Source organism: Heterodontus francisci, chromosome 5 (genome assembly GCF_036365525.1).
Source record: "Heterodontus francisci isolate sHetFra1 chromosome 5, sHetFra1.hap1, whole genome shotgun sequence".
NCBI lineage: Eukaryota > Metazoa > Chordata > Chondrichthyes > Heterodontiformes > Heterodontidae > Heterodontus > Heterodontus francisci.
Window position 1 is genome coordinate 24,764,532 of NC_090375.1, and position 24,642 is coordinate 24,789,173.

At 43.2% G+C, this 24,642-nt stretch overlaps 1 protein-coding gene across 1 annotated transcript in view; it reads left to right on the plus strand.

Annotated features, from left to right (window-relative positions):
• LOC137369773 (mitochondrial inner membrane m-AAA protease component AFG3L2-like) overlaps window positions 1-24,642 on the plus strand; it is an 86,126-nt gene that overhangs the window by 56,761 nt on the left and 4,723 nt on the right. The window contains 7 exon segments of the mRNA XM_068031216.1: window positions 5,626-5,779; window positions 9,020-9,127; window positions 11,106-11,231; window positions 11,569-11,679; window positions 15,831-15,946; window positions 18,486-18,686; window positions 21,933-22,127. Coding sequence (XP_067887317.1) covers window positions 5,626-5,779; window positions 9,020-9,127; window positions 11,106-11,231; window positions 11,569-11,679; window positions 15,831-15,946; window positions 18,486-18,686; window positions 21,933-22,127 — 1,011 coding nt within the window.

Sequence of the window (24,642 nt, forward strand, 5' to 3'; positions counted from 1 at the left end):
CCCTCAGCCTTTCCTCGTAAGACCTTCCCTCCATACCAGGCAACATCCTAGTAAATCTCCTCTGCACCTTTTCCAAAGCTTCCACATCCTTACTATAATGCGGTGACCAGAACTGCACGCAATACTCCAGGTGCGGCTGCACCAGAGTTCTGTACAGCTGCATCATGACCTCGTGGCTCCTAAACTCGATCCCCCTACTAATAAAAGCTAACACACCATATGCCTACTTAACAGCTCTATTAACCTGGGTGGCAACTTTCAGGGATTTATGTACCTGGACACCAAGAACTCTCTGCTCATCTACAAGAATCTTCCCATTAGCCCAGTATTCTGCAATCCTGTTACTCCTTCCGAAGTGAATCACCTCACACTTTTCCGCATTAAACTCCATTTGCCATCTCTCAGCCCAGCTCTGCAGCCTATCTATGTCCCTCTGTAACCTACAACATCCTTCGGCACTATCCACAACTCCACCGACCTTTGTGTCATCCGCAAATTTACTAACCCACCCTTCTACACCCTCATCCAGGTCATTTATAAAAATGACAAACAGCAGTGGCCCCAAAACAGATCCTTGCGGTACACCACTAGAAACTATACTCCAGGATGAACATTTGCCATCAACCACCACCCTCTGTCTTCTTTCAGCTAGCCAATTTCTGATCCAAAGCACTAATTCACCTTCAATCCCACACTTCTGTATTTTCTGCAATAGCCTACCGTGGGGAACTTTATCAAACGCCTTACTGAAATCCATATAGACCACATCCACGGCTTTACCCTCATCCACCTGTTTGGTCACCTTGTCAAAAAACTCAATAAGGTTTGTGAGGCACGACCTACCCTTCACAAAACCGTGCTGACTATCTCTAATGAACTTATTCTTTTCAAGATGATTATAAATCCTATCTCTTATAACCTTTTCCAACATTTTACCCACAACCGAAGTAAGGCTCACAGGTCTATAATTACCAGGGCTGTCTCTACTCCCCTTCTTGAACAAGGGGACAACATTTGCTATCCTCCAGTCTTCCGGCACTATTCCTGTCGACAATGACGACATAAAAATCAAGGACAAAGGCTCTGCAATCTCCTCCCTGGCTTCCCAGAGAATCCTAGGATAAATCCCATCTGGCCCAGGGGACTTATCTATTTTCACACTTTCCAAAATTGCTAACACCTCCTCCTTGTGAACCTCAATCCCATCTAGCCTAGTAGTCTGTATCTCAGTATTCTCCTCGACAACATTTTCTTTCTCCACTGTAAATACTGACGAAAAATATTCATTTAACACTTCCCCTATCTCCTCCAATTCCACACACAACTTCCCACTACTATCCTTGATTGGCCCTAACTTATCTCTAGTCATTCTTTTATTCCTGATATACCTATAGAAAGCCTTGGGGTTTTCTTTGATCCTATCCGCCAATGACTTCTCGTGTCCTCTCCTTGCCCTTCTTATCTCTCCCTTTAGATCCTTCCTGGCTAGCTTGTAACTCTCAAGCGCCCTAACTGAGCCTTCACGTCTCATCCTAACATAAGCCTCCTTCTTCCTCTTGACAAGCGCTTCAACTTCTTTAGTAAACCACGGCTCCCTCGCTCGACAACTTCCTCCCTGCCTGACAGGTACATACTTATCAAGGACACGCAGTAGCTGCTCCTTGAATAAGCTCCACATTTCGATTGTGCCCATCCCCTGCAGTTTCCTTCCCCATCCTACGCATCCTAAATCTTGCCTAATCGCATCATAATTTCCTTTCCCCCAGCTATAATTCTTGCCCTGCTGTATATGCCTGTCCCTGCCCATCACTAAGGTAAACCTAACCGAATTGTGATCACTATCACCAAAGTGCTCACCAACTTCTAAATCTAACACCTGGCCGGGTTCATTACCCAGTACCAAATCCTTATCTGATTTTTGCTTTTGTTTTTATTATAGTGTTGGATAAGTACTTAAGATATATACACTCAGTTAAGTTCCATTGTCACTTGATAGAACCATAGACTTATTTATGGCACATGAGGCCATTCGGCCCATCGAGTCCATGTCAGCAAGATTGATTTTTTTTTTTAAAGATAGTCAACTGAGGTCTGATTTACATTTTTGGTTTTGATCAAGCAAGTGAATGACAATATCGCTATCATCTATTACCTGCTCCCGCAGTCTGGCAATCAAATGTGTATAGGTTTTTAATACAACTGAAAGAGTTGTTTGCAGTCACTCCATGGAGATGCAAATAAATATGCATAGTAACTTCACATTTTGAAAGCTGGTGGGGTCAGCAAAGACTTCCAGGTGAAATCCTGATTTGTGACACAGTATGGGTCCAAATGATTGCTCTCTGGCACATATTTCCGACTGTGTTTCTGTGCAACATATCTATTAAATTTAGTATATGAGGTATAAGTTCCATTGAACACTGCTGTGTAATTAGTTCTTACAAGATGTCCCATTGCAAAAGTAATGAATGTCTATCTTTTCTCGACAAATTATTCAAAATACTTTCATTAAAAAAAGTCATGTGCCAGAACTTACTGTAAAAGAAAACATTATACACAAATCAGACAGCAGCTTCAGGAGAGCGCAGATGCGCAGTTAAACACAAACTCTTTAAGTTACTTAAATAAAAGCAAAATACTGCAGATGCTGGAAATCTGAAATAAAAACAAGAAATGCTGGAACCACTCAGCAGGTCTGGCAGCACCTGTGGAAAGAGAAGCAGCGTTAACATTTCGGGTCAGTGACCCTTCATCGGAACTGACAGATATTAGAAAAGTCGCAGGTTATAAGCAAGTGAGGTGGGGGTGGGGCAAGAGATAACAAAGGAGGTCTAGATTGGACCAGGCCACATCGCTGACTCTTTAAGTTACTGTCCAGAAAACACTATTGCTTTGTAAGCTGCATGAAAACGTCTCACCGTCTGGCTCCCCCTTCAAATATATTGGAACGGTGTACTTGCAAGTTAGATACAGATTAAACTTGCCGTAAAAAGTTAGGGCTTGTCCATTTCAGTCGAAGTACTCTTTTTTTTTTAAATGGCATAATAAGTCACTGCCAAACAAAACCCCTCTGGCGCTGAAAATTACCAAAGTGTGGAGATTTTACTGAGCTTTTGGAAAAGAAAAATTTTTCAGCTTTTTCTTTGTTTTTTCTCTCTCTTTCAATCCAATCTTTCTATCCTTCTCTTTACTTCACTGTACCTGATGTGATATTGAATTCACGAATCTGGCACTTCCTGGTTTCAGCTCTGGGCTGTTCATAGGGATGTTGTAGGGTACAGAGGGACATAGATAGGCTGCAGAGCTGGGCTGAGAGATGGCAAATGGAGTTTAATGCGGTAAAGTGCGAGGTGATTCACTTTGGAAGGAGTAACAGGAATGCAGAGTACTGGGCTAATGGGAAGACTCTTGGTAGTGTAGATGAACAGAGAGATCTTGGTGTCCAGGTGCATAAATCCCTGAAGGTTGCTACCCAGGTTAATAGGGTTGTTAAGAAGGCATATGGTGTGTTAGCTTTTATTAGTAGGGGGATCGAGTTTCGGAGCCACGATGTCGTGCTGCAGCTGTACAAAACTCTGGTGAGACCGCACCTGGAGTATTGCGTGCAGTTCTGGTCACCGCATTATAGGAAGGATGTGGAAGCTATGGAAAGGGTGCAAAGGAGATTTACTAGGATGTTGCCTGGTATGGAGGGAAGGTCTTACGAGGAAAGGCTGAGGGACTTGAGGTTGTTTTCGTTGGAGAGAAGGAGGAGGAGAGGTGACTTAATAGAGACATATAAGATAATCAGAGGGTTAGATAGGGTGGATAGTGAGAGTCTTTTTCCTCGGATGGTGATGGCAAACACGAGGGGACATAGCTTTAAGTTGAGGGGTGATAGATATAGGACAGATGTCAGAGGTAGTTTCTTTACTCAGAGAGTAGTAGGGGCGTGGAACGCCCTGCCTGCAACAGTAGTAGACTCGCCAACTTTAAGGGCATTTAAGTGGTCATTGGATAGACATATGGATGAAAATGGAATAGTGTAGGTCAGATGGTTTCACAGGTCGGCGCAACATCGAGGGTCGAAGGGCCTGTACTGCGCTGTAATGTTCTAATTCTAATTAACAATACTTCGATCTAAGGAAGTACACAGTTGCTTTCCCTGTTCGTACAGGCCCTATATGTCACACTGTTTGAACGTCCAACTTCCAGTGTAAAAGGCTATAGAAATTAATTGGACTAGGGCACCATTTGTTCACCAGCTGCAGTAAATTCTGGCCCAGTCTAGTTTCTTCAGTAACTGAGCTGCTGTGTAAAATGAGGTTTTAAATCACTTTTTAACAAAATCACTTGTTTCCCAATTGCATGAATAAATGTTAGCCACACTGAACAGTTTTTTTCTTTTAATTAAATTTTTAACTTGAAGGCCTCAGCCTTTCCCAAAAGCTTGGAGTTGGACTTGAATTTTTTACTTAGAGCTGTGAAGGTAGTTCTGAACATATGCAGACCATTGATCAGTGAAATATTCTTTTCTTTATCTTCTAGCAGTTTCTCTTCAGCTGTTTTACAAAATTAAAACAAAGGGAAGTACAGATTTTGGGAACTTTATTCAGTCCTTCCCTATGTTGTGCAAGACTTGTCCTCTCACGCTTGTGTTTCGCTTATTGGCATAAGAATAGCCAGAGAAGTTTTTCTCCCCACTTGTAGGGAAATGCTTGGCTACTGTTCTGAACCTCCCTGATACCACAGAAGAGATCAGCAACTCCCCATATGTGGAATTATGTATCTGGGCACTCCTAGAGACTCAGTCCAGAGACATTGGCACTACGTTTAGGCTGGCACTCCAGTGCAATGCTCAAGGAACGCTGTTCTGTCAGAGATGCCATCTTTCAGATGGCCCATTAAACCGAGGCCCCACCTGTACTCTCAAGTGCATTTAAGTGCATCTGTGCTCTCAAGGGCAGCACAGTGGTGCAGTGGTTAGCACCGCAGCCTCACCGCTCCAACAATCTGGATTCAGTTCTGGGTACTGCCTGTGCGGAGTTTGCAAGTTCTCCCTGTGACTGTGTGGGTTTCTGCCGGGTGCTCCGGTTTCCTCCCACAGCCAAAGACTTGCAGGTTGATAGGTAAATTGGCCATTGTAAATTGCCACTAGTGTAGGTAGGTGGTAGGAGAATGGTGGGGATGTGGTAGGGAATGTGGGGTTAATGTAGGATTAGTATAAATGCTACTAATTTATAGCTACTATGTTGGTCGGTACAGACTCTGTGGGCCGAAGGGCCTGTCTCAGTGCTGTATCTCTAAATAAAAAATAAATAAAATAAAAAAAATTTTTAAAAATCCTGTGGCACTACTTGAAGAATAGAGGAGTCCTGACCAATATTTATCCCCCAAGAAGTACCACTAAAACAGATTACCTGGTCATCACATTGCTGTTTGTGGGAGTTTGCTGTGCACAAATTGACTGGCATATTTCCTACATTTCTACAGTGACTACCCTTTAAGTACTGATGAGCTGTAAAGTGCTATATAAATAAAAATGTCTTTCTTTTCTTTACCTTTCTACAAATTGATGAAACCGAGCCATCCTAGTTTCAATAAATTTATATCACATACATATCCCGAATAACCTGTCTCTTCTAGGTGCGAGACCTGTTTGTAATGGCTCGTAAAAATGCTCCTTGTATCCTGTTCATCGATGAGATTGATGCAGTGGGAAGGAAAAGGGGTCGAGGTAATTTTGGAGGGCAGAGTGAGCAGGAGAACACTCTAAATCAGCTCCTGGTAGAAATGGATGGTAAGTAAAGGTTGCTGGTTAAACTAGTTGTGGCTTTGGCAAGTGACAGTTCTTCGGTATAAATATAACCATGAAAGGTGTGTAGATGTAAAATTGAATGTCTGTTAGGTGGCATATCAATGTAAAACTTTTATTCTTGGTTGTAATTCTGAACCGAGATTTTCAAATTTCGAACTGATAACTGCTGTTATAAAACAAAACTGCCAGTGTAATCTGAACCCAACCCTCCCCCCCGCCCAAACTCCCTCACTCCCTACCCTGCAATCCCTGCTTGGGCTTCTCAAATTGCATGGTTTGTAACTGTATCTCCATTGAGTTGGCAATATGTAATATGTTAAGTAATCACATCATTGCACAATACTAGAAAGGAATTCTGGTATTTAACATGTTTTATTACCTGCATTATTGGCCATATCTAAAAGAATTATTTTATATTTGTATTGTATCAACTATAATTAGAGCATCTGTCTTTTTGGAAGGAAACAGTATCCCAACATAGTAAGACATTTATACATACATTTGAAAGTATAAAGTGATGGCCCTTGACGCCTTGTTAGCAAAGATTATTCATATAAAGGTGTTATAAAAGAAACAAGAATACAAGTGTTAATATTTAAGTTTAAACATGATACATGCTATATAGAGGAGAGTTTTTATAACATTACCTAAGTGTTATCACCCTGATTTTCAGGGAGGTTTTCTTTTCTTTGTTCACTTCGGTGACAGTGAGTAGCTGAATGGGGGATAGGAGGGGGAGGTGTTATTGGCTTCTTTCCCCACCCCATTATTTTCAGTAAAAGGATTCTTGCTTAGGATAGGGCAATACTTCACAGATGTATTCTGTGTGTACATTCGGCTTTCCCCTTGCCCCCTGCCTTCCATTTTCACGTTTCTATGCTGCTGTTACTCCCAGAGCTACTTCATGACTATACTTGTCTATACTACTTTGCTTAAGCACTAGATGGTGCACAAGAATGATCTGAAGTAACTAAAGCCTACTGTTGCTGCAGATGCAAGCTAAATTCTCCATGTGTGGAATTGTATGGCCCAACACTCCATGAGAAGCCTGGATATTCTCTCCCTTCCTGTTGAGGCTATTGTGCCTCTGCTTGGTTCCTTTTTCTTGCTACGCTTCAGATTGGAGAACTGCAGGAACAATCATGTCATATTACTTCATGTCAGAGCCTGCAATGTTCTGCAGCAACATCATCTGTATTCCCCATTTTAGCATTCTTCTTTTTTCTTTGGCCCCCTTGTCTTGAGAGACAATGGGTAAGCACCCAGAGGTGGTCAGTGGTTTGTGAAGTAGCGCCTGGAGTGGCTATAAAGGCCAATTCTAGAGTGACAGACTTTTCCATAGGCGCTGCAGATAAAATTGGTTGTCGGGGCTGTTACACAGTTGGCTCTCTCCTTGCGCTTCTGTCTTTATTCCTGCCAACAGACAAGTCTCTTCGACTCGCCACTCTTTAGCCCCGCCTTTATGGCTGTCTGCCAGCTCTGGCGATCGCTGGCAGCTGACTCCCACGACTTGTGATCAATGTCACAGGACATCATATCACGTTTGCAGATGTCTTTAAAGCGGAGATATGGGCGGCCGGTGGGTCTGGTTGCAGTGACGAGCCCACTGTACAATGCGTCCTTGGGGATCCTGCCATCTTCCATGTGGCTCACATGGCCAAGCCATCTCAAGCGCTGCTGGCTCAGTAGGGTGTATTTTAGCATTCTTTACATCTGCCAAAGAAGGTAGAAAGAGGAGAGTGGCCTCTTCATTTGGGCAATTCATCCAATTCAATGCAAAAAATTGCAGTTATTGTGCCAGAAGTCCGATTACACTTCAGTTGATTGTTTACGTGCAGTATTTAGGTAGTAATTTAAAACTTCCTATAGCAAGGACTAGGTCTTTTGTGCCTTTTTTAAGTGTGAGTTCATTGGCAAGGCATGGTAGAATGACAGGACATGGGATTACATATAATTTACAGCACAGAAATAGACCATTTGGCCTAACTGGTCTATGCTCCACATGAGCCTCATCGCACTCTACTTCATCTCATCCTATCAGTGTATGTTTCTATTCCTTTCTCCCTCATGTTTATCTAGCTACCTCTTAAATGTATCTATGCTAGTCACCTCAAGTACTCTATGTGGTAGCAGGTTCCATGTTCTAATCACACTCTGGGTTAAAGAAATTTCTCTCGAATTCTTTTTTGAATTTATTAGTTACTGTTTTATATTTATAGCCTTAATTTTGGCCTCCTCCCTCATCACAAGTGAAACTGTCCATGAGATTACTGTGATTCTCCACACAGTTGATTTCCCAATCTTGCTGGGGCTGAGAGAAAGTGAAGCTTCAGCTGCTTTTTTTCCACAAAAAGGAAGGGAAAACTGCATGGAGATTCACCATCTCTCTCAGACCTCTTAGTTGCCAGTAACTGAGGTCTGGCTGCTTTCTCAGTTGAGGAGTGGTGTATAGCACAAGAATTTCTGTTGCTGTGTGTATGCATGCGTTTTTTTTTAATAATCTAAGATGAAACAGCACAGGCTGCTCCTGAATGTTCTATCAGCTAGTTACTGGCTTTCAAACAACGTTTGAATTTCAACAGCCAGTGAAACCTCCTGTATCATCTGTTAATTCACAATGTGTTGGAAAGTGTTATTTGCTGGGATGAGTGTACTGTGTTTATACAAGGGAAAAAACGCAACTGTACAAAATAGCAAGTGATGATTAAGCCAGTGCATATATTCTCATTGAGATTGTCCAAAGCAGAGCAAAATGTCAAATTCAGGATCAAAGACAGTATACTGAGAGAACGTGGTTATCTTTCAAATGTAATAAAGTCTGAACCCCCCTTTTGAACATTATGTAGAAAAGACAGCTGCAACAAGATTTACATAAATATTTTAATATAACATTTTTTTAGAACAGCTGTAAATTTAGAAGAAAATGTTAACTTGTAATTTTAACACCATATTCCGGCCTCTCAGAAGAGTTGCGCAGACTATATTAATCTGTAACAATCTTCCATTTTCTTATCAAAAGACAACAGACAAATGTGGAAATGAAGCTTGAAACCAATTGAGCTACAAAAGCTGGCTGAGTTCTTTAGTGCCTTCCTGCTCCTTTCCTGTTGTGTTCAACTGTATGTTCTCAATTAGAGCACGGGAAAAGAAATGCTGCTGATATTGACACACACAGATGTTGTATTAATGAGATCTAGTATAGACTGCTATTGTTTTTGGCAGGATTCAACACTGCGACCAACGTGGTGGTTTTGGCAGGCACGAACCGCCCAGACATCCTGGACCCTGCACTGATGAGGCCAGGTCGATTTGACAGACAAATTTTCATTGGTAGGTTTGAACCCATTACATCAGCTTTATTTATTTTGGGGAAAGCTGATGAAACATTTTTCATTTTATGCAAAAACATAGAGAGTAAAACATGGAGAGTAAAATAGATATTAGAATTGGTGATGTGCACGCTTGGTTTAATTCTTACAGCAGATCCCATAGAAAGTTACCCTGCTTGGTTGGAAAAGCTGTCTCTTCCTCCCGTCCTTCGGATAGCTCACCTCGCTGCATCCTCTCAGCTGAATCTGCAGGTGAGAGTGGGAGACCTGGGGAGCAGCCTTCCCAGGTCTCCTCTCCATTCCTGTGGATGCTGCAGCCAAAAAACTCCAACTGCTTGTGAGCTTTTCTGCAGCATTTGACCGAGTGTGGCATCAAGGAGCCCTAGCCAAACTGAAGTCAATGGGAATTGGGGGGAAAACTCCCCATTGGTTGGAATCATACCGAGCACAAAGGAAGATGTGGCTGTTGGAGGCCAATCATCTTAGTCCCAGGACATCACTGCAGGAGTCCCTACCATCTTCAGTTGCTTCATCAATGACCATCCCTCCATCATAAGGTCAGAAGTGGGGATGTTTGCTGACGATTGTACGATGACTGCAGCGGTTCAAGAAGGCAGCTCGCCACCACCTTCTCGAGGGCCATTAGGGATGGACAACAAATGCTGGCCTTGCCAGCGGTGCCCACATCTCAGGAAAGAATTTTTTAAAATGCCATAGTCCTTTTAAGCAGAAATCATTCCTCTGACAAAGTGGCCGCATCATCCCGCTCACCCTCCATTATTAGTTGGAGAGCCTGGAGGCAGGCTCTTAATTGGTTGCCTTCCAGAAAGAGCAACCGGAAGGCTTGCTATGCTTATGTTTGGATTCCCAGTACGAAAAAGATCCCGCACTCCACCAAAAGCTATGGTGGCTAGAAACCGCACAACATTTCAGATGGATGAACTTTCGTCAACTCTGTTTTCTGATCCTGTCACCATCCTGTCATCTGTGCTGGGAAGTGCACAGGTATAGATGTCAGGTAGGAGCGAGATCACAGTTGGTGAATGATGCCGATGTATCTCTGGCCTTTCCAAGCTGTCACAAGAAGAATGGTCAGTTAAGGTACATGAATGGCAAAACTGTCTATGGCTTCAAAACTATTCCAAGCATGAGTAGGAGCTCCAAATGAGGAGGGGAGAAAATTGGATTTTAAAAAAACAAAAATATGGATTAGTTCCAAGTATTTGCCCTAAAACATGTGAAATTTGCATTTTAAAAGAAATCCAGAGAAAAGCACTTGATTTGGTGCAGCCCAAGCAAACTGTCCCACTTTATATTAATAATTTACTACAGCTTAAGAAACTGTCCCAGTTTGTATAAACTATTTGGTGCAGCCCAAGCAAACTGACAAGTTTGTATTAAGTCCACTTTCAGGGCTGGGTCTGTACTCTTGTGTGTTTTATATTGTATACAACTTTCTTCTAAAGCATTTTTGGGGGTGGAATAGCAAGAAATGCTGTGCCTTGCATTTGTTATCTTTTTTGTTTCCATTTGGAAGGCGATGGGCAGCAAGTCAAGCTTCTTACCACAGGCAGGGAAAACTGGAAGACCAGGCAGGCATTCACACCTGCTCTTTTGCATTTCCAAGTGAACCTATACATGTAGAGGAGCTAATACAAAAGCAGAATATTGCAGAAGCTGCAAATATGAAACAAAAACAGAAAATGCTGGAAATACTCAGGTCAGGTAGCATCTGTGGAGAGAAAAACAGAATTAACGTTTCAGGTCTGTGACTTTTCAGACCTGAACAGTTAACTCTCTGTCTCTCTCCACAGATGCTGCTTGACCTGCTGAGTATTTGCAGCATTTTCTGTTTTTCTTGCATGCAGAGGAATCACTTATTACAACAGTTCATGGGTAGATTGTGTTGATGTAGCCTGTGTTTTTTTTTTAAATCTCCATGGTACTAATTGCACAGTTTTGATTTTCTGCTAATAAAGGGCCACCTGATATTAAAGGAAGGGCTTCGATTTTTAAAGTTCACCTCAAACCCTTAAAATTAGAGACTTCTATCAAGGAGGAGAATTTGGCAAGGAAACTAGCTGCTTTGACTCCTGGATTTACAGGTAAATGTTACTCCTGTCAATAGAATGTGATAATGTAGGTAGTGCGGTGATCATTTCCTCCTATTAAAATTGCATGCCCAAAAATTGCAGAATTTATGGTTGCACTTTTTCATTTTCTCAAAGTCTATCATCCGTCTTATCTTGTACATACATTTGTAGATCTCTGCTCGAAGAATGAAAAATCACAAGATATTTTCCTTTTCAGACTTGTAATGTCTGAAAATGTTGGTTTATTTCCCAATGAAACATCATTTTCTGCTATTGATGACTATTACTTTTGGAATGTCATGCTGGATGTGAATCATATTTCTGCTCTTGGTGATTTATTTTCCTTCAGGAGCTGACATTGCTAATGTATGCAATGAAGCTGCTTTAATTGCTGCCAGACATCTATCTGAGGCCATTATACAGAAACACTTTGAACAGGCCATTGAGCGTGTAATTGGAGGTAAGGAGTGTGGATGTTAGTTTAGTTTTTGGTTTAGTTTAGAGATACAGCACTGAAACAGGCCCTTCGGCCCACCGAGTCTGTGCCGACCATCAACCACCCATTTATACTAATCCTACACTAATCCTATATTCCTACCACATCCCCACCTGTCCCTATATTTCCCTACCACCTACCTATACTAGGGGCAATTTCTAATGGCCAATTTACCTATCAACCTGCAAGTCTTTTGGCGTGTGGGAGGAAACCGGAGCACCCGGAGGAAACCCACGCAGACAGAGGGAGAACTTGCAAACTCCACACAGGCAGTACCTGGAATTGAACCCGGGTCGCTGGAGCTGTGAGGCTGCGGTGCTAACCACTGCGCCACTGTGTTCTTAATATTGATACTTTACCAGCAACATTTAGGACATCAGTGTTGAAACAATGAATTGCATTCATAGATAAAAATAACATATGTAGGGGAGGCGGTGATGCAGTGGTAGTGTCACTGGGCTAGTAGTCTAGAGGCCTAGGCTAATGCTCTGGGGACATGGGTTCGAATCCCACCACAGCAGCTTGAAATCAGTCAGCATCTGTAGAGAGAACAAACAAATTAACATTTCAGGCATGATTGCTTTATCGGAACTGGAAGATACTACAGATGAACAGGATTTTAAAAGAAACAGAAGAAATAGAATAAGCAACAAAGTTGCAGGCATAATGAGAGAAAACCAAGAAATAAAAGACGTTTGCGACACATGGAGAATGTGTAAATAGCTGTGGAAGTGGATGGCTGTAAGGCAGGCAGAAAACAGCAAAGCAGGCTGCAGTGGCCTAATAGCCTGGGAGAAGAGAAAAGCAGATTGATGCCAAAGATGCAGACTGTCCTGCCAGCACGGCATTCTGCCAGAGTCCCCAGCCCAATAGCCAATCCATCTGCCAGAATCACAGAATAATACAGTGCAGAAGAGGCCCTTCGGCCCATCGAGTGTGCACCGATGCATTAAAACAGCTGACCTGTCTACCTAATCCCATTTGCCAGCACTTGGCACGTCATAATATTCAAAGCTATGGGCCAAGTGCTCATCCAGGTACTTTTTAAAGGATGGGATGCAACCTGCCTCTACCACCCTCCCAGGCAGGGCATTCCAGACAGTCACCTCTGGGTAAAAAAGTTCTTCCTCAAATCCCCCTGCCCGTCACCTTAAACTTGTGACCCCTCGTAACTGACCCTTCAACTAAGGGGAACAGCTGCTCCCTATCCACCCTGTCCATGCCCCTCATAATCTTGTACACCTCGATCAGGTCACCCCTCAGTCTTCTCTGCTCCAGTGAAAACAACCCAAGCCTATCCAACCTCTCCATAGCTTAAAAGTTCCATCCCAGGCAACATCCTGGTGAATCGCCTCTGCACCCCCTCCAATGCAATCACGTCCTTCCTATAATGTGGCAACCAGAATTGCACACAGTACTCCAGCTGTGGCCTTACCAAAGTTCTGTACAACTCCAACATGACCTCCCTGCTTTTGTAATCTATGCCTTGATTGATAAAGGCAAGTGTCCCATATGCCTTTTTCACCACTCTATTAACCTGCCCTTCTGCCTTCAGAGATCTATGGACAAACACGCCAAGGTCCCTTTGTTCCTCGGAACTTCCCAGTGTCAGGCCATTCATTGAATACTTCCGTGTCACATTACTCCTTCCAAAGTGTATCACCTCACACTTTTCAGCATTAAATTCCATCTGCCACTTTTCTGCCCATTTAACCATCCCGTCTATATCTTCCTGTAACCTAAGACACTCCACCTCACTGTTAACCACTCGGCCAATCTTTGTGTCATCCGCGAACTTACTGATCCGACCCCCCACATAGTCATCTATGTCGTTTATATAAATGACAAACAATAGGGGACCCAGCACAGATCCCTGTGGTACGCCACTGGACACTGGCTTCCAGTCACTAAAACAGCCGTCTGTCATCACTCTCTGTCTCCTACAGCTAAGCCAATTTTGAACCCACCTTATCAAGTTACCTTGTATCCCATGTGCATTTGCTTTCTTAATAAGTCTCCCATGTGGGACTTTGTCAAAGGCTTTGCTGAAATCCATGTAAACTACATCAACTGCACTACCCTCATCTACACACCTGGTCACATGCTCAAAAAATTAAATCAAATTTGTTAGGCATGACCTCCCTCTGACAAAGCCAGGCTGACTATTCCGAATCAAATTTTGCCTCTCCAAGTGGAGATAGATTCTCTCCTTCAGAATTTTCTCCAATAGTTTCCCTACCACTGACGTGAGATTCATTGGTCTGTTGTTCCCTGGCTTATCTCTACAACCTTTCTTAAATAGTGGGACCACATTAGCTGTTCTCCAGTCCTCTGGCACCTCCCCTGTGGCCAGAGAGGAATTAAAAATTAGGGTCAGAGCCCCTGCAATCTCCACCCTCGCCTCCCACAGCATCCTGGGACACAAATCGTCCGGACCTGGAGATTTGTCCACTTTTAAGCCTTCCAGAACCTCCAATACCTTGTCACTCCCTATGACAATTTGCTCAAGAACCTCACAGTCTCTCTCTCTCTCTCTCAGTACTATATCTACATCCTCTTCTCTTGGGTGAAGACAGATGTCAAGTATTCGTTCAACACCCTACCAATGTCCTCTGGCTCCACCCGCAGATTTCCCCCTTGGTCCCTAATGGGTCCTACTCTTTCCCTGGTTATCCTCTTCCCATTGATATACTTATAGAATATCTTGGGATTTTCCCTACTTTTACCAGCCAGAGCTTTCTCATATCCCCTCTTTGCTCTCCTAATTGCTTTCTTAAGCTCCATCCTACACTTTCTGTACTCCACTAATGCTCCCATTGATTTGCTCTCCTTGTATTTGCTAAAAGCCTCTCTTTTCCTTCTCATCATACCCTGAATGTTTCTGGTCATCCATGGTTCTCTGGGCTTGTTGCTCTTACCTATTACCCTAGAGGGAACATGTTGGGCCTCTACCCTCCCCATTTCCTTTTTGAATGCCCCCCACTGCTCTTCTGTAGATTTCCCGACAAGTAACTCCAGTCTATCTTGGCCAGATCCTGCCTTATTTTACTCACATTCGCTCTCCCCCAATCCAAAATCTTTTTTTGCAACTTGTCTATTTCTTTCTCCATAACAAGCTTAAATTGTACCATGTTGTGGTCGCTATCACTAAAATGCTCCCCCACCAACACATCAATCACCTGTCTGGCTTCATTGCCCAGAATTAGGTCCAGCACTGCACCCTCCCTTGTTGGATCCTCTACATATTGAGCTAAAAAGTTCTCCTGTATACATTTTAAGAACTCCACTCCATCTAAGCCCTTAACACAATGACTATCCCAATTAATGTCGGGAAAGTTGAAATCACCAAATATAATTACCTTATTATTTTTACACGCCGCTGCAAATTGCGCACATATTTGCTCCTCAATTTCCCGCTGACTATCTGGGGGTCTATAATAAACACCTTCTCCAAAACACTAGAACACTCATCTCTTGCTGCCAGAAATTCCTGTATTAAAGTAGAAGCTCAAGTTATTAGTCATTATTAAGGCTAAAGGACTACAACATGCCTAATGGAAAGATGAGGTGCTGCTTTTCATTCTTATGTTGAGTTTCATTGGAACAGTGCAAGTGACTAGAGATCAAGAGGTCACTAATGGGGAATAGGATGCTCGAGATCGCCATTGTAGACAGAATAGAGGTGTTCTGAAAAGCAGTCACCTAATCTGTTTGGTCGCCCTAATCTGAAGTTGGTCATAGTACGTGTAAATTGCTGTCTCACCTGAAAGGAGTATTTGAGATCCTGAACAGTTCTGTTGAAAGGTCACTGACCTGAAACCTTAACTCTGCTTCTCTCTCCACAGATGCTGAGTTTTTCCAGCACTTTCTGTTTTTACTTAAAATGTTCTTAAGTTGTCTAAAGAAATCTGAACCTGCAGATTTTTAAAAAATCATTCTTGGGATGTGGGCATCGCTGGCAAGGCCAACATTTATTGTCTATCCCTAACTGCCCTTGAGAAGGTGGTGATGAGCCACCTTCTTGAATTGCTGCAGTCCATGTGGTGTAGGTACCACATTTTATGAATTGTGAATTTTAATACTTTGCAATTTTTTCTCCCCATCCTTTAATTTAGGGCTGGAAAAGAAAACCCAGATTCTGCAGCCAGAAGAAAAGAAAACTGTAGCATATCATGAGGCAGGCCATGCAGTGGCTGGCTGGTTCCTGGAACATGCTGACCCTTTGCTGAAGGTGAGATAAGCAGATAAAGCAAAAATCGGAAGCCTAATTCAGTGCTAAATCATGTTTATAAAGCTGTTGAGAGATTTCTGCTCTGGGCAGGGAACATTGCTTCAAAGTGTTAGCAAAAGAAGCCATAGAATATTAGTGCTAACTCAGTTAATATTCCCAATTCGGGCAATAAATTATTTAATATATGGAGCACGTTAGAGACACGACATAAATGCAAATTGTTATACATTTTCTTTGTGTGCAATAATGCTAGCAAAGCAGTAAGTCCGTTAGTATGTGAAAAGCAGAAAGCAGCTTAATATTTGGGTTATGGATCCTTTCTCAGGGATCTGATTGCTCCTGATCTCTCCAGGAGGTAATTATTGACCTTGTAACATGAGATTGTCTCAGCTCAGAGGCCCTAGCACTGCTCAGGCCAGTACTGCTAAAGTAATTCCATGATGATTAGTATTAGGCGTTAAAGTGAAAACAAAGTATAAAAATCCCTTGGGAGATATTGGGAAGCCTCCTATTAACATAACCTAACAAAAAACAGGAAGGAAAGAACTTGCATTTATATAGCACCTGTCATGAGCTCAGGATCTCCCAAAGTGCTGATGAAGTATTTTTGAAGCATATCAATGTTGTAATGCAGTGAAAAGGCAGCAACCAATTTGCACATAGCAAGGTCCCACTAACAGAATTTTTAAAAATTCATTCATTCATGGGATTTGGGCGTCACTGGCCAGGCCAACATTTATTGCCCATCCCTAATTGCCCTTGAGAAGGTGGTGGTGAGCTGCCTTCTTGAACCGCTGCAGTCCATGTGGGGTAGGTACACCCACAGTGTTGTTAGGAAGGGAGTTCCAGCATTTTGACCCAGCGACAGTGAAGGAACGGCGATATACTTCCAAGTCAGGATGGTGTGTGACTTGGAGGGGAACTTGCCAGTGGTGGTGTTCCCATGCATTTGCTATCCTTGTCCTTCTAGTTGGTAGAGGTCGCGGGTTTGGAAGGTGCTGTCTAAGGAGCCTTGGTGCATTGCTGTAGTGCATCTTGTAGATGGTGTACACTGCTGCCACTGTGCGTCAGTGGTGGAGGGAGTGAATGTTTGTAGATGGGGTGCCAATCAAGTGGGCTGCTATGTCCTGGATGGTGTCGAGTTTCTTGAGTGTTGTTGGAGCTGCACCCATCCAGGCAAGTGGCGAGTATTCCATCACACTCCTAACTTGTGCCTTGTAGATGAAAATGCATGGTCAGATAATCTGTTTTATCAATGTTGGTTGAGGGGGTACCAGGAAGCTTTGGTACTCTTCAAATAGTGGCATGGGATCTATTACATTCACCTGCGAGAGTAGGATGGGCCTCAGTTTAATGTCTCATCTGAAAGGTGACATCTCAGACAGTTCAGTGGTCCCTCAGTACTGCACTGACGAGTAAACTGAACTATGTGCTCAAGTACCTGGTGTGGCACTTGAACCTAGAACCACCTTACTGAGGTGAGAGTATTACTTCTAAGCCAAGGCTGACACAGGGTTTCAAATCAAGTCTGCTTTATACTCCTAGCCACCACTATGAAGGATGGGTAACCATCTCTGTTTGGAAAGGCACAACCCTTGGCAGTTTATCTCTACTGGGGGCTTCAACATCATACTCTTCCAGGGGAGGATTTAAGGAAATGGAAGTGAATCTGGTAGTCTGGTATGGATAATGTGTTGGGGAACCACAAAGCACACTGCATAATCAATTCAACACCCTAAACAAACCAGTGACTTAGCAGAGTAAATATTCTTGACCACAGTGGAGTCTACTGGAAACCCACTGCCAGAAGGATCCATGTGGCTGACTTGGGCTAGATATCTCTATCTGCCTGCAGACAGTTAAGTCCAAATGATGTCATCGGACCCTAAGATTGAAGTTATGAGGCCCTTGCCTGCTTGTGGCAAGCAGCACTCTCATTTCCAGAAACCTGACATTTAAATTGACAGCAGTCAGGAACACAGTGTTAAGCACCCAACTGTCATTTTAACCATCCACCCATCATGGTCCTGCTGAATGGACAGGCTGGGCCTGAGGCTTTTGCTGCTTAATATGTGACAGTGCCCAAAAAGGCAGGTGAAATCTACCATATATGGGATTTCAGTCCTGTAAATGAAAGTCTTTTATTCTTCTATAAAAGTGAGTGAGTGATTACATTTTCTAAACAGTGTGCACCACAGACTGATTAAACCTAAACCTAAAAGATGCCGACTTCCATATTGCCATACAGGAGCACCACTGGAAAGTTCCTCAGGCTCAGTTTTCAGGGGAACCACTAGCATAACAATGTTCAATTTTGACTTCGCTACCTGGAATTCTCAGAAATTGGTCACAGTACATCTCTTGAACGCTTGGAAGAAGAAAGGTCTTCATTTATTTAGTGTCTTTCATGCTCCAAGGCCATCTCAAAGCACTTCGGAGCCAATGAGAGAATTCTGAAATCCAGTTGCTTTTTATAGATGAACAGAGCAGCCAGTCTACGCATGGAATTCTGAAACATTCTTACTGGGTTTTTTTATAGGTATCCATCATTCCTCGTGGAAAGGGACTCGGTTATGCTCAGTATTTACCCAAAGAGCAGTATCTCTACAGTAAAGAACAGCTTCATGATCGCATGTGCATGACACTAGGAGGACGAGTTGCAGAACAAATCTTTTTTGGCAGAATAACGACAGGAGCCCAAGATGATTTAAAGAAAGTTACTCAGAGTGCCTATGCACAGGTATGTCAATAGTTTAACGACTTTGAAATGTAAACTGCTTTAATTGTTCTATTCCAATTTACTGTTCAACATTATTTTTGCATCGTGTTCATGCCCCATAAATTGCAAGCAAAATCAATTATATGTACATATTCATTTATATATAAAATATCTTGAGGGTATTCTTAGTTGCTGTAGACTGTTAAGTCATGTTTGAATCTAGTGTTTGGCTAATCAATGTGATCACAATTAAAATCCACGCTGATCCTTCTCAGAATGGGAACGGCAGAATAGGGCGGCGCAGTGGTTAGCACCGCAACCTCACAGCTCCAGGGACCCGGGTTCAATTCTGGGTACTGCCTGTGCGGAGTTTGCAAGTTCTCCCTGTGACCACGTGGGTTTTCGCCGGGTGCTCCGGTTTCCTCCCACCGCCAAAGACATGCAGGTTGATGGGTAAATTGACCATTATAAATTGCCGTTAGTATAGGTAGGTGGTAGGGGAATATAGGGACAGGTGGGGATGTGGTAGGAATATGGGGTTAGTGTAGGATTAGTATAAATGGGTGGTTGATGGTCGGCACAGACTCGGTGGGCCGAAGGGCCTGTTGCAGTGCTGTATCTCTAATAAAAAAAAAGAATGGGAAGGTGGACAAAGAAGATATGAGACCTGCATTTTATTTTTTATTCTTTCATGAATTGTGTGTGTCACTGACAAGGCCAGCATTTGTTGCCCATCCCTAATTGCCCTTGAGAAGGTTGTGGTGAGCCACCTTCTTGAATTGCTGCAGTCTATCTGGTGCAGGTGCTCCCACAGTGCTTTTAGGAAGGGAGTTCCAGGATTTTGTTCCAAATGAGGACAGTGTGTGGCTTGGAGGGGAACTTGCAGGTGGTGGTGTTCCTATGCGTCTGCTGCCCTTATCCTTCTAGGTGGGTTTGGAAGGTGCTGTTGAAGGAGCCTTGGCAAGTTGCTGCAGTGCATCTTGTATTTGGTACACACTGCTGCCACTGTGTCGGTGATGGAGGGAGTGAATGTTTAAGATGGTGGATGGGGTGCCGATCAAGCGTTTTGCTTTGTCCTGGATGGTGTTGAGCTTCCTGAGTGTTGGAGCCACACTCATCCAGGCAAGTGGAGAATATTCCATCACACTCCTGACTTGTGCCTTGTAGAAGGTGGATAGGCATTGGGGAGTCAGGAGGTGAGTTACTCATCTCAGAATTCCCAGTCTCTGACCTGCTCTTGTAGCCACAGTATTTATATGGTTACTCCAGTTCAGTTTCTGGTCAATGGTAACCCTCTGCATGTTGATAGTGGGGATTCTGCAATGGTAGTGCCATTGAATGTCGAGGGGAGATGGTTGGATTCTCTTGTTGGAGATGGTCCTTGCCCAGCACTTTTTAAAAATTCATTTTATGGGGATGTGGGCCTTGCTGGCTAGGCCAGCATTTATTGCCCATCCTCTAATTGCTCAGGAGAAGTTGGCGGTGAACTGCCTTCTTGAACTGCTGCAGTCCATGTGCGGTAGGTACACCCATAGTGCTCTTAGGAAGGGAGTTCCAGGATTTTGACCCAGTGACAATGAAGCAATGGCAATATAGTTCCAAGTCAGGATGGTGTGTGGCTTGAAGGGGAACTTGCAGGTGGTGGTGTTGCCATGCATCTGCCACCCTTGTCCTTCTAGATGGTAGAGGTCACGGGTTCGGAAGGTGTTGCACGAATGCCAAAGCTGAATGTTGATCAGGTCTTGCTGCATATGTACATGGATTGCTTCAGTATCTGAAGTTGCAAATGGTACTGAACATTATGCAATCATCAGCGAACATCCCCACTTCTGACCTTGTGTTGGAAGGAAGGTCATTGATAAAGGTTGGGCCTACGACACTACCCTGAGGAACTCTTGCAGTGATGTCCTGGGACTGAGACGATTGGCAATCTTCCTTTGTCCTAGGAAGGACTCCAACTAGTGGAGAGTTTTCCCCCTGATTCCAATGATTTCCAATTTTGCTAGGGTTCCTTGATGCCACACTTGGTCAAATGCTGCCCTGATGTCAAGGGCAGTCACTCTCACTTCATCTCAAGTTCAGCTTTTTTGTCCATGTTTGAATCAAGGCTGTAATGAGGTCAGGTGCTGAATGGCCCTGGCCGAACCCAAACTGAGTGTCAGTGAACAGGTTATTGCTGTTTAAGCGCCATTTGATAGCACTGTTGATGACACCTTCCATCACTTTGCTGATGATCAAAAGGAGTCCGATGGGGCAGTAATTGACTGTGTTGGATTTGTCCTGCTTTTTATGGTTAGGATGTACTTGGACAGTTTTCCACATTGTCGGGTAGATGCTAGTGCTGTAGCTGTACTGAAACAGCTTGGCTACGGGCACGGCTAGTTCCGGAGCACATCTTCAGTAATATTGCCGAGATGTTGTCAGGGCCCATAGCCTCTGCTGTATCCAGTGTCTTCATCCGATTCTTGACGTCATGTGGAATGAATCGAATTGGCTGAAGACGTGTGATGCTGGGGACCTCAGGAGGAGGTCTTCATTTCCTCTGTCCGCGACTGGTGACTCTCTGAAACTGGCTCCAATTAGTGATCCAACAAATGTGATAAATAAATTCCTTTCTCCCTGGGTTCCCTGAAACTGCTTGTGAGATGGCCCACCAATAGCTCGGTTCGCCTGACACCAAACCTTCCTTTCCCCCCTCCTCCTGGCCCTTCCTCCACCATCTGGACAGCCATCCCTTTTCTCTCTCCTCTTGCCTCATCTCCTTTTCATAACACACAACACATACCCATGTGTTTCATGCTATCTTATTCTACCTCTTTAACCTTGTGTATATTACACGACTGAGAGTCATTACCCTGCTCAAAAGCATCTTTTCTTTCGTAGCTAACCTATGCTTTGTTTCCTTCTCTTATTTCTTTGTGTTAGAATCCTTAAAGGGTTTGCATATTTTCACCTCTAAACATGAAGAAAAGCTGAGTATGAAACATTGCAATTTTATAGTATGAGGAGAATAACCCAGTGTGTTCACACTTTTTTTATTTGTAGAACTGATTAAGTCAAGATTAACTTGAGTTAGCACATGCTGCTGATGAAATTACTGATACTGGATGGGAGGGGAACAATGGAGAATAAGAAGGAGTTTTTTTGGCTTGGTTTACTGGTGAAATTAGTTTTTTTGATGGTGGTGGGCAAAGCGATGGTTGAACTTTATAACTTCATGGAGCTATGATCAATGCTCATGGTTAATTTTTCATGGTCTTTCCCTAGATTGTCCAATTTGGTATGAATGAAAAGGTGGGCCAGGTGTCCTTTGACTTCCCACGACAAGGCGAGATGACTTTAGAAAAACCATATAGCGAGGCCACTGCTCGACTGATAGATGAAGAAGTGCGATTAGTCATTAATTCTGCATACGAGAGGACTCTGTCACTTCTAACAGAAAAAAGAGCAGATGTTGAGAAGGTCAGAACATATTAATATAGCCTTAAAACCACTTTATCATTGACAATTCTGAAGATTGCTTTGAATACATTGGGAGGTGGTTAAATTGTTTTGGACTGCCAACTTAATTCATAGATTTGAAGTTGTACATCTCTTAAATGGAAGGAAAATTAAATAGCTCCTATCTATGCATGTGCACAGATATGCATGGTTTTCTGATATCCAATGTGCCTGGACAGAGACCCAGGAAAAGCACTTGTTTTCCTTCATGGATCTTTACAAAATGCACTTAAAACTGATTGTTCTCTCTCTCAGCAAAGAAGTCAGCACTCCTCACAGGCAGCCAAGTAGCTCATATTGCAAAATTTTGAAGCCATAACCGAGCTGTCACAAGGTCAAATTCCAGTTTAGAGGACACCTAACTTAATTAGGCCGGTTTTGCAATTTCGAGTCATGCTATGAGGGATCCTGCCTAACAGTTTTCCCCACAGAGGCAGCTTGACATTGGATTATCTTGACATTCATAGTGTCCAAATAAGCCCTCAACCCAAACGATCTCATTTTGTTGCCTTCAGGAGAATATATAAATATGTACGCTATCTATCTAGATCTGGAAATTTTCTTTCAGGGAAGTTAGTGTTGCTGCTGATTAGTGGGTAAAGGCACAGCATAATGTGACACCCAGTACAGGAATGTCCCAGTTTCGATCCCTGGCATGTGCTGAGCTAACCAATTGGTAATAGCTTGATGGCAGTAGCAGCCCTAAAATTGACTTCAGCCCAGGGTGTTTGAGTGTGTGCACGAGTGTATGTGTATACATCCATTGAGAGTAGGCTCAGTTACGAGGCTTTCCCCTGGCCCCCTGCCTTACTGGTAGTACTTGTCTAAACTAACGCACAAAGATTGCTCTCTTGCACCCGTTGCCACTGGGCTGCTAGTATTATGTACGATATTGTGAAACATTTCTTTCAGGACAGTGGGAGAAAAAGGGGAAACTTGTTTTGCCTATTTTATTGTAGAGGCAACTGTTGTGCTACTGCTTCAGGTTATTTTTAGCTGTATTGTTTTAGATGCTACATAGATCTCCTGTTCTGTAAACTAAATTGAGACTTGATGCAATCATGAAAATTAGATTACATGACCAACCTCTTTGTTTGGATTGTGACAGCTTGTATCCAAAGTTTATCTTTTATTCGTTGGTGTAGCTTCCTGCTTTACATTTTGCTTTGGGATTTACAGCTGGAATATATTTTTTAGATGATTTATGATATTTTGCTCATTTGGTGGTCATAATTGTAAAATGATTTGCTGTCCATCCGCAAGCCATCTATTTTTTTAAAAAGAGGGAACTCTCCTCCTGATCACATGAGTTACAACTCTTTAGGTGACCTGTTTCCACATATTTGACAATAGTGGTGTGGCAAGCTGTTTGGAGTTTTGGGATAAAAGCTAAATACTGCGGATGCTAGAAATCTGAAATAAAAACAAGAAATGCTGGAAATACTCAGCAGGTGTGGAAAGAGAAGCAGAGTTAACGTTTCGGGTCAGTGACCCTTCTTCGAAACTAGCAAATATTAGAAATGTCAGAGGTTATAAGCAAGTGAGGCAGGGGTGGGGCAAGAGATAACAAAGGAGAAGGTGTAGATTGCACAAGGCCACATAGCTGACCAAAAGGTCATGGAGCAAAGGCAAACAATATGTTAATGGTGTGTTGAAAGACAAAGCATTAGTACAGATAGGGTGTTAACGGACTGAAGATTGAACAGCAGCAAGTACAAATGTGAAAAAAAACAGTGGGTAAGGAAACTGAACAAACTAAGATGAAATGAAATAAACACAAAAAAAAGATTGTAAAAAAGAGAGAAAAATAACTAAAAATAAAAATAAAATGGGGGGCCCGTCATGTTCTGAAATGATTGAACTCAATGTTCAGTCCGGCAGGCTGTAGTGTGCCTAATCGGTAAATGAGATGCTGTTCCTCGAGCTTGCGTTGATGTTCACTGGAACACTGCAGCAATCCCAGGATAGAGATGAGAGCAGGGGGGAGTGTTGAAATGGCAAGCAACCGGAAGCTCAGGGTCCTGCTTGCGGACTGAACAGAGGTGTTCCGCAAAGCAGTCACCCAGTCTGTGTTTGGTCTCCCCAATGTAGAGGAGACCACATTGTGAGCAGCGAATACAGTATACTACATTGAAAAAAGTACAAATAAATCGTTGCTTCACCTGAAAGGAGTGTTTGGGGCCTGGGATGGTGAGGAGAGAGGAGGTAAATGGGCAGGTATTACACCTCCTGTGATTGCAGGGGAAGGTGCCATGGGATGGGGACGAGGTGGTGGGGGTAATGGAGGAGTGGACCAGGGTGTCACGGAGGGAATGATCCCTTTGGAAGGCTGACGGGGGAAGGGAGGGGAAGATGCGTTTGGTAGTGGCATCACGCTGGAGGTGGCAGAAATGGCGGAGGATGATCCTTTGGATATGGAGGCTGATGGGGTGGAAAGTGAGGACAAGGGAAACCCTGTCACGGTTCTGGGAGGGGA